Source organism: Azolla caroliniana, unplaced genomic scaffold (assembly GCF_043228905.1).
Source record: "Azolla caroliniana isolate FFs.n. ecotype wild unplaced genomic scaffold, voAzoCaro1.0.p SCAF_6, whole genome shotgun sequence".
In the NCBI taxonomy this organism is placed as follows: domain Eukaryota; kingdom Viridiplantae; phylum Streptophyta; class Polypodiopsida; order Salviniales; family Salviniaceae; genus Azolla; species Azolla caroliniana.
Window position 1 is genome coordinate 6,594,432 of NW_028230441.1, and position 14,761 is coordinate 6,609,192.

The 14,761-nt window shown below is 36.7% G+C and overlaps 1 protein-coding gene across 1 annotated transcript; it reads right to left on the minus strand.

Annotated features, from left to right (window-relative positions):
• Positions 1-10,073: 10,073 nt before the first annotated feature.
• On the minus strand, positions 10,074-12,340 carry LOC147862870 (putative mannan endo-1,4-beta-mannosidase 9). The gene is made up of 4 exons (XM_087321835.1): positions 11,650-12,340; positions 11,402-11,524; positions 11,011-11,222; positions 10,074-10,773 (listed from the first exon to the last, which is right to left on the minus strand). Exons 1-4 carry the CDS (start codon positions 12,262-12,264, stop codon positions 10,413-10,415), a joined length of 1,311 nt encoding a protein of 436 aa, XP_087177961.1. The 5' UTR covers positions 12,265-12,340; the 3' UTR covers positions 10,074-10,412.
• Positions 12,341-14,761: the final 2,421 nt, after the last annotated feature.

Sequence of the window (14,761 nt, forward strand, 5' to 3'; positions counted from 1 at the left end):
CCTATTCTACAACTACTTGTTTCACATTTGAGTAAATGGGAAGTAAGGTACATTGGCACTTCAGTTCACTGGAGAGGGAGAGGGAGAGGAAGAGAGCTCAGATATTCATTCGGAGCTTGAAGGCAAAGAGAATTGCTGATGTTTCTTCTGCTCAGCGGAAGTGGAGAATAATAGGCATTGATGTGTTTCTTGTCCAGTAGCAAGAATGGTTTGGAAGGTAATCAATGCTGTGTGGATGTCTTGGATTGGAGAAATAACTTATAAGATCATTAAATTTGGTTTGTGCATAGGTCGATAGATAGATATTTTTAGTATCCATAGAGAGGCCAATATTGAGCCATAGAACCTAAGTACAAAAGTTATCTTGATGTGTGTCTCCTTCCTAAGAAGGGATATTCATACTTTCAAGCACCAAGTCTCGTTGTGAATAAGGCATACACATATGAGCCCAAAGTTTTATGGAGTGGAATGATGCCTCTCAAGTTATTTTGGAGTAATTAGGTAGTGGGGGCTCTGGTTCAATTGGTGTATGAGAAATGCCTTTACTTTTGATTCACAAGCTGGGGTGAAGAAATATGTTGCATGGTTAAAAGGTTGCTTTTGTGGCATTTTTCATAGTTGGAAAAGTCAAGAAGAGTGATAGTTATATGAGGTGACAAGTCATCATGTGTGTCACCTGAATTGTTCCGTAGGTTGGGATTGAGTTCTTAGTATTTAAACCCTAGAAAAATCCAAATTGAGAGGTGTGAATCCAAATTCCTGTGTGTTGTGTGTTGTGTGTGTGTGTGTGTGTGAGAGAGAGAGAGAGAGAGAGAGAGAAGTTTTGTGTTTATAGGAATGGCACCAAGGCACCAAGGTATATTCTTCAACGAATGTTAGTTATGAAGAAGTCGTGCTCCAGCCATTAGTTGATTCACAGAAAATTTTATGAACTGATTATTATTTTGAATGAATTGGAAAGATGCCTTCTTTCCCAAGCTGCTGCCTTCATGATCCAGATTTTTATGTTACCAATCTCTTTTTGAAAAGAAGTTTCTATCCTCACTCAATATGAATCTCTCCTTCAGAAAAATACCAAGATGGTGATAAATAATCATGTCCAAGCAAGTCAAATGTGAAGACTTTTGAATGTTACTTTAGCAACAAGAATATGAGAATTCCAAATGAGAAGCCAAGGAAGATAGATCATTCTTTCGTGGGCCTACAATGTTCGATTATGGAGTGCACACCCCTCTCAAGAACAAGATGTATTTTATCTTTAGAAACAGTAACCAGTGAAAAATATAGGAAGTTTTTTATGTTCCACATTAAATTGTCTAAACATTTCCTAGGCAATTAGATACAAAGGCCAAATGAGTCTGAGAAATGAACAAATTTGTCTTACAAATACATGACTTTCTGATTGGGCCATGCAATTTCCTTTTCATTCAAACACTGTCTGTATTAAAATAAGATGGAAATTTGCTTCCAATGGGACTTGAAGTCTAATGGATTGTCAAAATAAGATACGATATGAACGCTTCAACCCAATGAAATATAAGCTTTAAAGACCGGAGTCACTATTCAAACCATACACACTCAATACATGTGTTGGTATACAATTGTCACGCTATGTTTTTTATGTTGTTGGCAGATGCATAATATTCCAAAGGTCTTTCATTGTTGCCAACAGAGAAAAAAATGTGATTCAGTTACAAGTATATCCACATACCCATACAAGATATCTTGATGGCAATTGGTCTACAACATATACTTTGACATTGGCCATGTTGTCTGTCTTCTGTGCTTACACCACATCCCAAACAATACTTCAGTCTATTCCTGGGGGTTGATTAAGAAATGGCACAATAAATCTATTGCAGTGCATCACATCTCCATATCTATTCCACCCTTCATGAAACACTACAGCTCTAGTTGATTCAAAAGAACACATTAAACTTGTTTTGTTTTAAGTCTTAATTTTTGCTTTTTATTAGCTAATCCTAATTTTCCAATGCTCTTTTCTTTTGTTGATAGAAGCTTAATCTACTGGTTTGTTGGTGTTAAGTACTACGATTATTTCCCAATTGTGCTCTTTCTTCTAATTGTTATGTGAATAGGTAACGATATATATGCCAAGCATATCGTAGCAAGTTTCATAACATTGATGGTACAAACGTACCATCCGAAACTCTAATACTTATGTATGCCAAGAATATTGTAGCAAGTTTCAAAAACATTGATGGTACACTACCCATCAATCCCAAATATATGGCTTTTCTTGTTCCCTAATGGCATCATTTTGTTCTTGCTCTTTCAATTGTAAAATTGTCATTAATTCGTAGTCCATTTGGTTGGTGTACATTAAGCTCACAAAGGCACTAGAAAAAGGGGGGATAGAGTAAATCTCGCTTAAAAAGCTTATAGCCAAATGTTTGCCCTAATGTGAAAGGAGCCCAACCTCATTGTAAAAATCTATAAAAGGTTAGTTTAATGCTTCTTCCTACTTGGTTTCTCTTTTCTTCTTTTACAACTATGAAAGACCTTTCGAATATTCTGCACTTGCCAACAATATAAAAAACGTAGTGTGATATTTGTGTACGTATAGAATGTATTGAGAGTGTAAGAGTTAAATAGTGACTCCTTTTTTTAACACTTATATTTGATTCGATTGAAGCGTTCATATTGTATCTTATTTTTACAATATCTTAGACGTCCAATCCCACTTGAAGCAAATTTAATACCGATAGTGTTTGAATAGAAAGGAAATTGAGTACCACATCAAGTTTCAACACCCCTTTATAAGTTGTTTTTGTATGTACAGGTTTTACATACAATGTCTTTTATTCTACGTTGTAAGCCTCTGGGCAGATAACTTCAAGTTGTAGCCTTCAGACATTTCTTAGTACTATTGAAGAAAATCTTTCAAGAAAATAAAAATAGAAAGGAAATTGCATGGGTGATCAAAGTAAACAACCATTGGCTAAATGGGTATCCTTGATAGACTAATCTTATGAAGGCAATTTCTAGATTGCATCTAATGTTAATCATTACTTGGGAGTTGAGACACAACTTCGTGCCCTTTTTGTTGTCTCGAGTGTGTAACATTGAACACACATCCTAGACTTGGTCGGAAGCATAGCTCATTATCAAGGTCATGATATGGAACTAGATCAACACTGTACTTTATTGGTACTAACACAAATGGAAGCAGCTACCATGTGCTTTTAAGTAAGACTTCAATGACCACTCAAACTTGAGCAATGTAAGTAGTTATGAGACACACCTATGAAAAATACATGCTTATATTAAACATGGAACTACAAGCTCATCCAAATGATCAGCACAAGGCTAAGTATAAAGCACTCAATATTAATTCACTAGGTGAGAGAGGGAGAGGGTTGGGGATAAAGAGAGTCCTTATGAAAGGAAACAAATGCGATTTATGGCCTTAGATTCAAGATTTTCAACTCTTTTTCTCTTTCAATAGCTACATAAAAATATAAGGTGAGACATATACATATAGTCCAAAAACCATAGTAACAAGTACACATCAATCATCAATCAACAAGTGATGTAATCTTTCTCCAAACTTAATTGTGTTCACACTCAATTCTTAATGTGAATGTTAGGCATGATACATAACCATTTGAACTTTAAGCACATTACATTAAATGTCCATACCCATCATCAAACCATGTTGAGTTGGGTGTATTAATTGTGGCAAAATGTCTCTAACCATTTAGCCAAGACCTTCACAAACACCTTAAGGTGACATTCCTTTTGGAGCCAATTTGACAAGGCCCATCCTAGAAGCTTTAGGTACATAACAATAATCCCAACATTGTAGAAACAAACCAACTAGTGACCCTTTTAAGATACAAGAATATTGCATAGAAACCTCATTTGCAAGTCATACCAACTAGAACTTACCCCTTTCTCAAATTATATGCTTCCAATTTATTATATGGCTAACTATATCATAAAACTCATGTCGTGCTTTATCAATTCATCAACAAGAACGATCTGCAACCCAACAAACCCTTAATGGGATTAACACATTGTAATTGTTATAGCTAGATCCACCACAAACTTAGGTTCTTTCTTCACACGTATCACATTAGATCAAGTATAAGTGAGATTGATTATCTATAAGCCCATCTTATAGTTCTCATATCTTAGAATTTTGATGACTCGGACAATGCAATTGATGTATAAAAATTTGTCAATGTATTTGTTTATAATGCATTATACCAAGAAGGGATTCATGAGAAATGATGAAGTAAATATTGTCGTTGTTGGGTGTTAATTAACCCATACATTTATTGAATGATCATAATATCCTAGGTATTAAATCACAAGCCTCCAATTCCATTCTATTCACTTCTCGTGGAAAGGGCACTAAATTTTGTTCCATGAAAGGTTCAAAATTGAGAGTGTACCAATAGAGAAGAGATGGTTATTCCAAGAAAGGATTAATACACATTTATTGAGTGTTGCAAAAGTCAAAACCAAGGGCGATGTGGTCATAAGACCCAGTGAGAAATTCAAGTAAAAAGGATTCATCATGCATATGCAAATCGAAATTTGCTTGTATTGTGTTGATGGAAAGGTAAAATGTGTATCATCCCATTGTAGTGATGTACATGAAGTCAACTTACGAACTTGTGAGGCCAATTGTGTCCTAATGTTTTGCTTATCATCATCCATGATTGAGTGTTGTGAATTAGATTGTGATGCATCAAAACACATATTGAAGTCACTCAAAAGCAATCTTAGACGACCCACACATGAAGTCTGAAGAAGTGAAAGCTATAACGCAATGTCTTGAATAACATCAATAGGTGCACGACAAGGGACAAAGTGAGGATGTTGTGGTAATGCCTCACTTGATTGATTGTTCATTTCAAATGATTATTTAGCTCCTCTGTATTTGCACCACATAAATGAATAGAGTGAACTAGGTCATAACATATAAGCATACTCATTCTAATTACCCTTCTAATAACTTCTTTTTTCATAAAAAAATATCCTCCATTGATATAAAAAGAGTCCACTATTACAACGAATATTGCATGTGAATGTGGTTGCATCATGTTTTAGACTTGATTTCAACATACATTTGATTTAACATTGGATAACCATATATCCATTGTGGTTTATTCCAATCCCTTTTATCATTGCATTCCAGGATGCAATGTCCCTTGCAAGCTACACAACATTTTGCAAATAAGTCGACCAAATTGCTTCCAACAAAAAGATCTTTTTCATATCCTTTTAGAAGGATTTTAGTATGTATTTTTTAACTTCATTGAGAGCATAAATGCTACTACATGCTTTTAAGACAACACCATATATGCCACATTTTTCCTATACAATTTCCTACATGTGAGCTATATCCACAAACTAAAAGTCCAGTAATTAGTGAATTCCATGAGGTGCCATCATGTATAATAATCATTATTATTATTATACATGAGCAAGGATGGCATGTCCTCAATTATCATAAAAAATGTAAACACAAACAATTGAGAATGGATAGCGAGTGTCAAGTATATTGTGTGTATGAAACCGCTTCGATTTCTCAACTTTCAACATGATAGGATTTATTCTAAAATGTTATACTAAAACCAAGAATTTGAAACAACTTATCAATAATGGAATTACATTGACTTTGGGTTATCTAGAGACGAGGACCTTCTACAATAGGAGGGCATAAATGATATAATATTACCACTATCTAGAAGTCACGGACCACGGTGCATTGAAATCATTCTAGAATTGTCCAAATATTTTAAAAAGGAAATAGTGCGCTCCAATGTCTTGTAATTGGAAAGAATGGTAAATATTGAAGGTAAAATGCTACAATTGTGAACTAGTTAGCCTAGTGGTTGATTATCATAGCCATAACATTATAATTTCAAACCCCTCAAACATAACGCCCGACATGTGTTCATGGTACTACATCATGTACTTGACTATAATTTTGGATGGATGTACGAACCCAAGTGAAGGATTTGCGATTATAATTTTTGCATTGAGCATGTTATAGTGAGCAAAGAATCAATACACTAATCATTTGATTAGGAACAAATATTTAATGACAAAACATATTGCGGTAATTGAATGATTAATCCACTTCCCAATCACTAGAAATATTTAATGATTAAAAAGGCTTACTTCATCATTTGATTAGCTATGAATTATTAATAACATTAAAATTTTGAATTATCATGATTGCAATGACTACCTAACGTTTATTGTCAGTAGATAGTGTGCCTTGCATGACTGGTAAAACCACATTATCAATGCTTAAAGATGAATTATGCTACCATTAATGACATGTTTTTTAGATGGATATTTAAAAATACTTGTCATTACACTTTACGCAATGATTTCATCTACATGGAAATGTAACGTGAAGCAAGCTCTAAACTAAAAGTCTAGACATAAAGGTAAGAGTTTGTAAGCCCAATGTTTCAAGAAATAAGTTATCAAAACCATCAAGTGATCATTGAAATGTTAACTACAAGAATATTTTATGAAGAATATACATCATTATGGTGACCAATGTCTTATTCTACTCCTACATCCTTCTTTGTGATACATGACAAGAGAACCATGCAAAACTATTATAAGTACCTCCAATGTGTACCATATTTTACTCTACATCATGGATCATATCCTTATTTAATATATCTTGTAACTTCTTGACCTTTTAACAAATAGGTGGAGAAGTGCTAGATAAATGTAGAAAACCCCCATCCTCTTGCTCAACCACTATATGTAGTATAAGGTAGGAAAAGAGGACAATTCATACAAAATACTCAATGTTGATAAGTGACGGTCAATGTTCAAGAATTTTTTTAATAAACTTTGCAATTGAGAATGAACGTTGTCACTCAAAGTGTGGAAAGCAAGGTTGAATGTGATCTAAATTGAAGCATTATAGGACATTAATATTTCAACTCACTTCCATTTTAACATTGTTTTCATTCATATTCCTTTAAGCATTTGAGGTTCGACACCTTAATGATTTCATCCCTTCCATGTGGCCAATGTCTTAGGCTCTACACACACATCCTTAATTGCCAAGAAGGAAAGTGATGCATAAAGGAGAATGATGACATTTTGCCTCTCCAATATTTGATTGCTTGTTTGGCTCTTAAAACGTACACAAAGTCCATGAAAGAGAAAACTTGCATGTGTCATTATTGAAAGAACATCAAACAATTATTAATATTAAAGCATGTAATAATCCTTAAAATTGTGTGTGCGCGCGAGTGCGCATGTGAAAAATCATTTGTATCTCCACCTAAACACTACCTTTTATCATTGGACAAATGCGATCTCATCCTTCTAGCTCCGCTACTTAGGAATCAAGCTTACATAATAAAATATTGGATTAATAAAGTTGGTGGCAAAAGTTCCCTTTCTATCATCCTTCATTCTTTTGTGGTTCATTTTGCTAATCATCACATTATACAAGCTATTTTGCAAGGTCATTGCTTAGAGGTTACAAAAGTTCATGTATGTAATTGCTCACAAACGCCAAGATGGATTTATACACGGACGGGAGATCATGCACAATTTCCCAACTAGAGGTTACACCAAGGAGATAAAGTATAGTTTGGTTATGGTTTAATTAGATCTCAAAAAAGCAAACATAACATAATGTGAATTGATCATTTGTAATGAAGGTCATCATGCAAAATATCTCAAGAACTAGGGACTACACCAAGGAGATAAAGAAAATTCTAGTTAGGTACAATTAGATGTTAGAAAAGCATATTGTAATGTGAATTAGTCATTTATAATGAAGGTGACGTCTCACATGGGATTGTTGAATGTATGGCAAAGGTTATATGTACATTGAGAGAGGGCTCTCTATCTTATCTTATTCTTAATGGTAAGATAATGGTAGAGTGTATCCCCCCCATGAAGGTAGTTGGCCTTCTTATATAGGTGTAAACACTATCCCCTATTAGTTTCACACTTGACTGCATTATTATAAGTGTTTGAGTGATGAAACACTTTAAAGTTATCTCCCATCATAGGATTGAAAATAACTCAATCCTTATCCTTCATTCCTTATGCATTACGCCATACTTAACCCTAAGGTTATAGAACTACATGTGTGATTATGCTTTTAACACATCTAATGTTGTAATGTTGCACAACATGGTTAGACATGGGGAGTTAAACAAGCATTAGCAATAATCATGTTTGCTTTTTTGGAGGCTCACAAAATAACATTGCAAAGGGATTGTAGGTTTAGAAATTGTTTGCAATAGCCTTTGATATGAAGATACAATATATACACAACTTTGTTCTCATCCCATGTACAAAAAGACATTTGGAGGCTCTTGGAAAATTATAAATGCGGTATGATTTATTGTCGCATGGGTTATCCTATTAGTAGCAAATTGAAAATCTTTTGGTAAGAGTGGTCCAATGTTATCTAATGATCCTCACAACTTACAAGGATGGGTATTTCACACTCCCAATCAATCATAATTCCTATGGTATCATACTTTTTACCAAGGTTATCATGATGAAAAGCAACTATTCAAAAGTTAGCAATCTTAATGAGGTTCAAATCATTGAAGAGAAAGGAAATTTTGGACTTTGGGTGGTTGACTTAGAGCCATATTTGCATGCCGAAACAACCTGACGGGGAAACTATATTAAAATGATGTGAAGGTATGGTGTCTCACCAATGCACATTTCTCAAGGCCATTTTAAAAGACAACCATGGATAGAAATTGTTAAGTACTATATAGAGAAGGTATCAAGCACAATAACTTGTAAGACAAAGATCGCTTGCTCTTGGTGGTATGTGAAAGTGATAGACAAAATAAAGTGTTGAGTCTTCCTCAAAACTATCCAAGATGAACAAAATATTTGTAGGCTTATGGGAGATCATGTTTGCTATTTGCATTGATCATTAGGTAGACAATGAAATAGCTCATCAAGTAGAAAGTAAGTGATGAGTCCATTAGGAGAGAGGATAGGGTTTCCTTGGTATTGCACCCCCACATGCATTGTAGCTATACATTTTGTAATAAATACACTTACTATTTGGGGGGGGGGGGGGGGGGAGAGAGATTTTCTAACAATATGTAGGTTGTGAAATATTCAATGCATGTGATGTCAATCTCTTTGCCAAGTCTACCTTTTTTAATTCTACTTGCATATGACCACCCGCTCATTAATGTGTACCCCATTGATAACATGTGAACACATATATTTCAATAACATAAGATGTTCTTGTAGCCCATCTTGTTTTACCACGTTGCAAAATCTAGCTCCATAAGTGTTTACCACAAAATCCAACCATCATCAAGCATGAATGCGTGTAAACAAAGCCAAATTATCGAGCTTCAAAGGCTCAAACACCAACCATTGCAAATTCTTTTAGAAATGTAACACCTACACTGCTAAATGCAAATGTAACAACAACGTCCACCTAGATTTGAGGAAAAGTTTTGTTAACACGTTGACAAAAACACGAAACCAAGAGTTGAATGAACTAGACACGTGAACAAGCAAATGAACATGAAAGGAAGTAATGGTGGCGGTGCACAAGGGAGTTATGTCAAACATCTATTTCTTCGTAGATTGAAACACTTTCATCATGTATTTAAATGCTATAAATTTATAAAAAAACACTAGTCTCGATGATTTTTTTGAATTCAAGAAAGAGCAAACAAAGCCCAAGGGCCAACACCCACACCCATATACACTAAAAAACACCCCTTAACAATTTCATTATAGCAAAACACAATGGTCTTGATGATTTGTTTGAGTTCAAGAAAGGGCAAACAAAGCCCAACCAACATCCACCCACCCACCCCCGAAAAAACACCCCTCACAATTCATTATAGCAAAACACAATAGTCTTGATGATTTGTTTGAATTCAAGAAAGAGCAAACAAAGCCCAACACCAACAACCCCCACATACCAAAGAACACCCCTTATAATTCATTATAGCAAAACAAAATAGAGACTTGATGATTTATTTGAATTCAAGAAAGAGCAAACAAAGCCGAACACCCACACACACACAAAAAAACGCCCCTTACAATTCACATTGTCTAAATATACCTACCCAGGTATTATAATTATGTCTCTACAAAAGTTGCCCAAACTTGGAGCCATCTAAGCTATACCACCGGTTACGAGATTAGATGGTCGGAGGCATCCACAACTCGATCTAGGAGAAAAAGAAAATGTAACGGTTGATACGATGAACCATGTCAAGTGGCTGAATTGGGCATGTCTAAACTGCAATGTTGAGTGGGTTTAGATATAAATCGAGGTGAAAGTTAATGGATGCACATTGGGGCTTACATGCTAGATTGTATATGGGGTGGTGACATTGGTGAGCAACATGGATGTGGGTCATATATATATAAGACCTATGTGTAGATCATTGGCTCAATGCAGAGAGCCTTTGAGATTGTGCCGTAATGAGTGTCGTGACAACGGAATCGGGATGGAGCACGACTCCGTAGCCATCGGTTCCCATTGTGCCCTCGATCACATCGGAGCAAACTTGCCAAACAAGAGCACCGGCCGCCGGACCATTTGCCATGGCCGATGCGTACACCGACTTGTAGATCGCCGCGAAAAAGCTCTCTCGCTTGAAATCTGTGTATTCCTGGTTTAGCTTGCTGTATCCGAACTCGGTGAATAGAACTGGTTTGTTTAGGATCGAGCCATCTTGGATGTGCGAGTCGACCCAATTCTCTAGGAACTCGACTTGTTGTGGAAATGTGGAAGAGGGGAGCCTGCATAGATAGACATCCAAATGGGATCATTTTCGACCGGGGATCATGTGAATAATCTTTTCCGATTAATGCCATGGCATGTGAGAGCCCTCTAAATGACTAATGCATCTCAACTATCATCAAATCACATCATGTAAAACCCATCAAATCACTCATTTGCATTTTTTAAGAAGGCTTTGCTAAACATATGGTGGCAATGCATACATTTTGAGTAGCCCTTTTTTGGAGTGCACCTACCAAATGTCCGGGTATGAATGTACTGTCGTGAAATCGACTGTCGAGATTTGGCCGAATCGGACGTAATCGGTCCCCGTGTATAGATTCATACCAGATGGATTGAATTGTTGCTTGTCCTCACTGCTCGGCCCATAGAAACCCTCGAGGCCCGCCTCCACCATATGGTTGCCATCGATTGCCTTCACGAAGGCCGACATCTCCGTGATCCAAGCCTAATGTTTTACATCACACGTGCGATTCAGAAGTAGAGGAGACATTCTCCATATGAACCAAATCACAACAAACAAATAAACTAGAAGGTTTTTTCACATTTAAACCATTTCTTAACAAATTCCTACACCATGGTTGAGAAAGAGTTTAGAGTTGAGGGGAAAATGTAGTATATATGTACATGAAGCGTGTCACCGGAGGTGTCGATGAGGCAACGTGGCTCATTCATAAGCTCCCAAGCAAAAATGGTGGGATCATCCTTGTAAGCCACTCCATTGAGGGTATTTACTCTTGTGAGGACATACTAGAACAAACCCAAATACAAAAGGAGGGATTACAAAATGTACATATTATATGCATAGAATGCAAAACAAGTTACTATGGAGATAAATATAATACACAATTGTGATGAAAGACATTAGTATCTACCTTGACATAGCTCTTGTAGTATGCTTTGGTAGTTGGATGAGTGAAGAAATGGTCGTCGGACGAGAGATCTTCGCCATTCGTGGCGCCCGCATGATCGTCGTTATTATTACGAGCCCATTCGACATACCTCGCCTTGCCTCCCATGTTGGGGTAGTTATTTGAGAGGCTCACGAGCACGCGTATGCCGAACCTTCTCGCCTCATGGATCACAAAGTCGAGCGCGCGGAAAGACGTCTCATCATAGTGGCCGGGGGAGAGTTGCATCGCGTGGTACGAAGACGCGGCACTCCCATCATTGAAGCCCCAAGTGCGGCATAGTGTGAAACCAGCGGAAGAGGCTTGTTGGAAGAGCGAAGTGATGAGGGATGGGGAGTCGACGGCGGTGTAGGCGAGGTAGTAGGCATTGAAGCCATTGACATAGAGTGGGTGACCATCTACGAAGAATTGGGTGGCGCGTGCCGTCGCGAAGTGAGTGTGGGGGTACACATTATTATTGCTTTGAGCATTGGTAGGGGTGATTGGGGGAGCACAAAGGGTGGTGGCAATAATGAGGATTAAGGAGGAGATGAAGAGGTGGGTTAGTGTGTTCATTGTAGTAATCACCCAAGGTGCCATGTAAGTAATGGCTAGGTGTAGTTATAGATGCATAGAAAGAGAGTGAGAGAGAAAGAGAGCGATTTGCATTGTCACTATCTATGTGCCTACCCATATACATATACATATGTATATGTAGTCGTGTAGCTATATTTGACTACTATTTACTACAACTACTATTACTGGTAAGTGGTACTACTACTCATGCTCACTTTTGCTTCTTTTATTAGCCTTTGCTTGTGTTTTAAAGGAGGCATGAAAACATTTTTGTGTTTCTTTGGATCCTTCCCTGGTCCTACGTTCCAAATCCCTTTGGTTGTGTTCTATGTGGCCCACCTATCCTTATTATCTCTCTCTCTCTCTCTCTCACTCGGGAAAGTTTCATCGTCTTGGGTAACACCATGACAAACTCTTAGCGACATTTATCATCCCCATCAAATTCCAATAGCTGTACGCTAAAAGTATTGTTATCGAGAGCTCGCCCAATCCGATGATTGTCTCGTGTGTGTTTTTCTTTTAAGAAACCTTTGGAGGGAGCTTTATGTTGTGGAAAATGTGTCCTCCTTACATCATCATCAGCAGCACCACCACCACCCCCTTTTTGCTTCCTTTTCTATGGCCTTGGCACAACATTGTAATCTCTAGATATCCATAGTGGCGCGCTCACATCTCATTGAATGACTACATACTTTTACCAAACCCTACACTCTCATGTCGATATAATTTATTTTTTAAAAGAGCTTGGATTTCCCGCGAACATTAAAAAAACAAACACTCGAGAACATCATGGAACTCAAGCTTCATATTGTCTAGTATTTTAGACTAAAATTTCCCCTCCACACATGTTAGTAAGTGTTATTGCGAGATGATTCTTAATAAGATTGAGCATTATGAGAGGAAATTTTGAATTGAGATACTAGTATTTACGTTTTGTGAATAGAAAGAGAAAATTTTATTGGTAAAGTGCAAGTTTGAATTTCTGTACTGAAATAGAATTATCAATGCTTTGTAGCTAAATTTGTTGGCAAGATAGAGAGAGTTTTGATTGGTAGAATTTACCCAAACATTTGAGGGATACAACAAGAAAAATCCAAGCTTTTGGAATTTATGTGTGTTAACTTTAGAAAAAATCCCGAATTTCATTAAGAAAATGTATGAGACTATGTTTTGTTAGATTCTGGGGAAACTATGGAGGAGACTTTGCTCTACATATGAAGCATGATACCCCCTTGTAATATTGAAAATATCGATTGCTAAAGAATGTAATGCAATTTCGTGTAGTTTAGTGGAAATGTATCATAACTACCCAAAATCTCCATCATCAACTCACCTACTTTACCCCTCTCACTTTCTACGCATTCTGCTTAGGATAATGACTCTCCCTCTCTCTGTCACTCTTTGTCTTTGTCTTTTTCTAAAATCACGAGTCTATTTCACACTAAAATCGAGCATGTGAATTATGATTTTAAAGAGAGACAAAGGGGTGAAGCATGTGAGTTGAACATGAAGTTGAGGGACTTGTTATTTGAATGAGAGAGAGAGAGAGAGTGTGTGTGTGTGTGTGTGTGTGTGCGTGCGCGAGTAAGCAAGGGCGAAAGAGATAGATGATTATGATCAAAGGGTGGAAACTTGAAGCATGTACATGGAGATCTTCGAAGAAGAGAGGAACCATTTGTTTAATTTCGTCCCATCTATACCAAAGTCTTTGGGATGGGAGAGGGACATTTTGATTCATTATGATATATGACCATTAGACGGCAATTGGCACAATATCTCTTCTAAGAGGGAATAGAGTTGATATTACCCTTAATGCGTGGAGTCTGGTGAGTTTTAAGCTTTCCCAATATTTTAAAATTTTAACGTAAATATGTCAAGGGAAAATATTATATATGTAGGAGTAAAGAGCCCATGTAAAGATTCCTTTCTTAACCTTAGGATTAAAGGCTTCTTCCTTTTAACTTTACCACTTTCATGATTTAGGTAACCTTTTAAGTAAATAGGTTGTGTGTAGTTGAGATTACAAGCCGGATTCTTACGTATTTCTAACTAGATGAAATTAGGTGATGTTTTTTGGAATAAGCATACCGAATACAAAATCTCCCATGTGGCCCTTGTCTCGGTTGGTTCTCCATCTAATAAGCTTTTTATCTACACCTTTGGCGTTGATTTTTATCTCTTCCTCATGTAAAAAGGCCAACCACCTACACACACCCAACAAACATGTGACCTCCATCTTCTAAAAGTCTATTGGTTGTTATACACCATAAGAGAACAACTCTTTTGGTGATAATTTTTGCTTTTTGATGAACCCTCAAAGTTGTCGAACTAAACCTACACACTATGGAAGACAACGGTGTTATGGCTTATTCAACATTGAGTAACAAAGTATTCTCCACTGTCAAACTGCATTCATCCAAACGTTGAGTTGTCGAACTAAACCTACACACTATGGAAGACAACGGTGTTATGGCTTATTCAACATTGAGTAACAAAGTATTCTCCACTGTCAAACTGCATT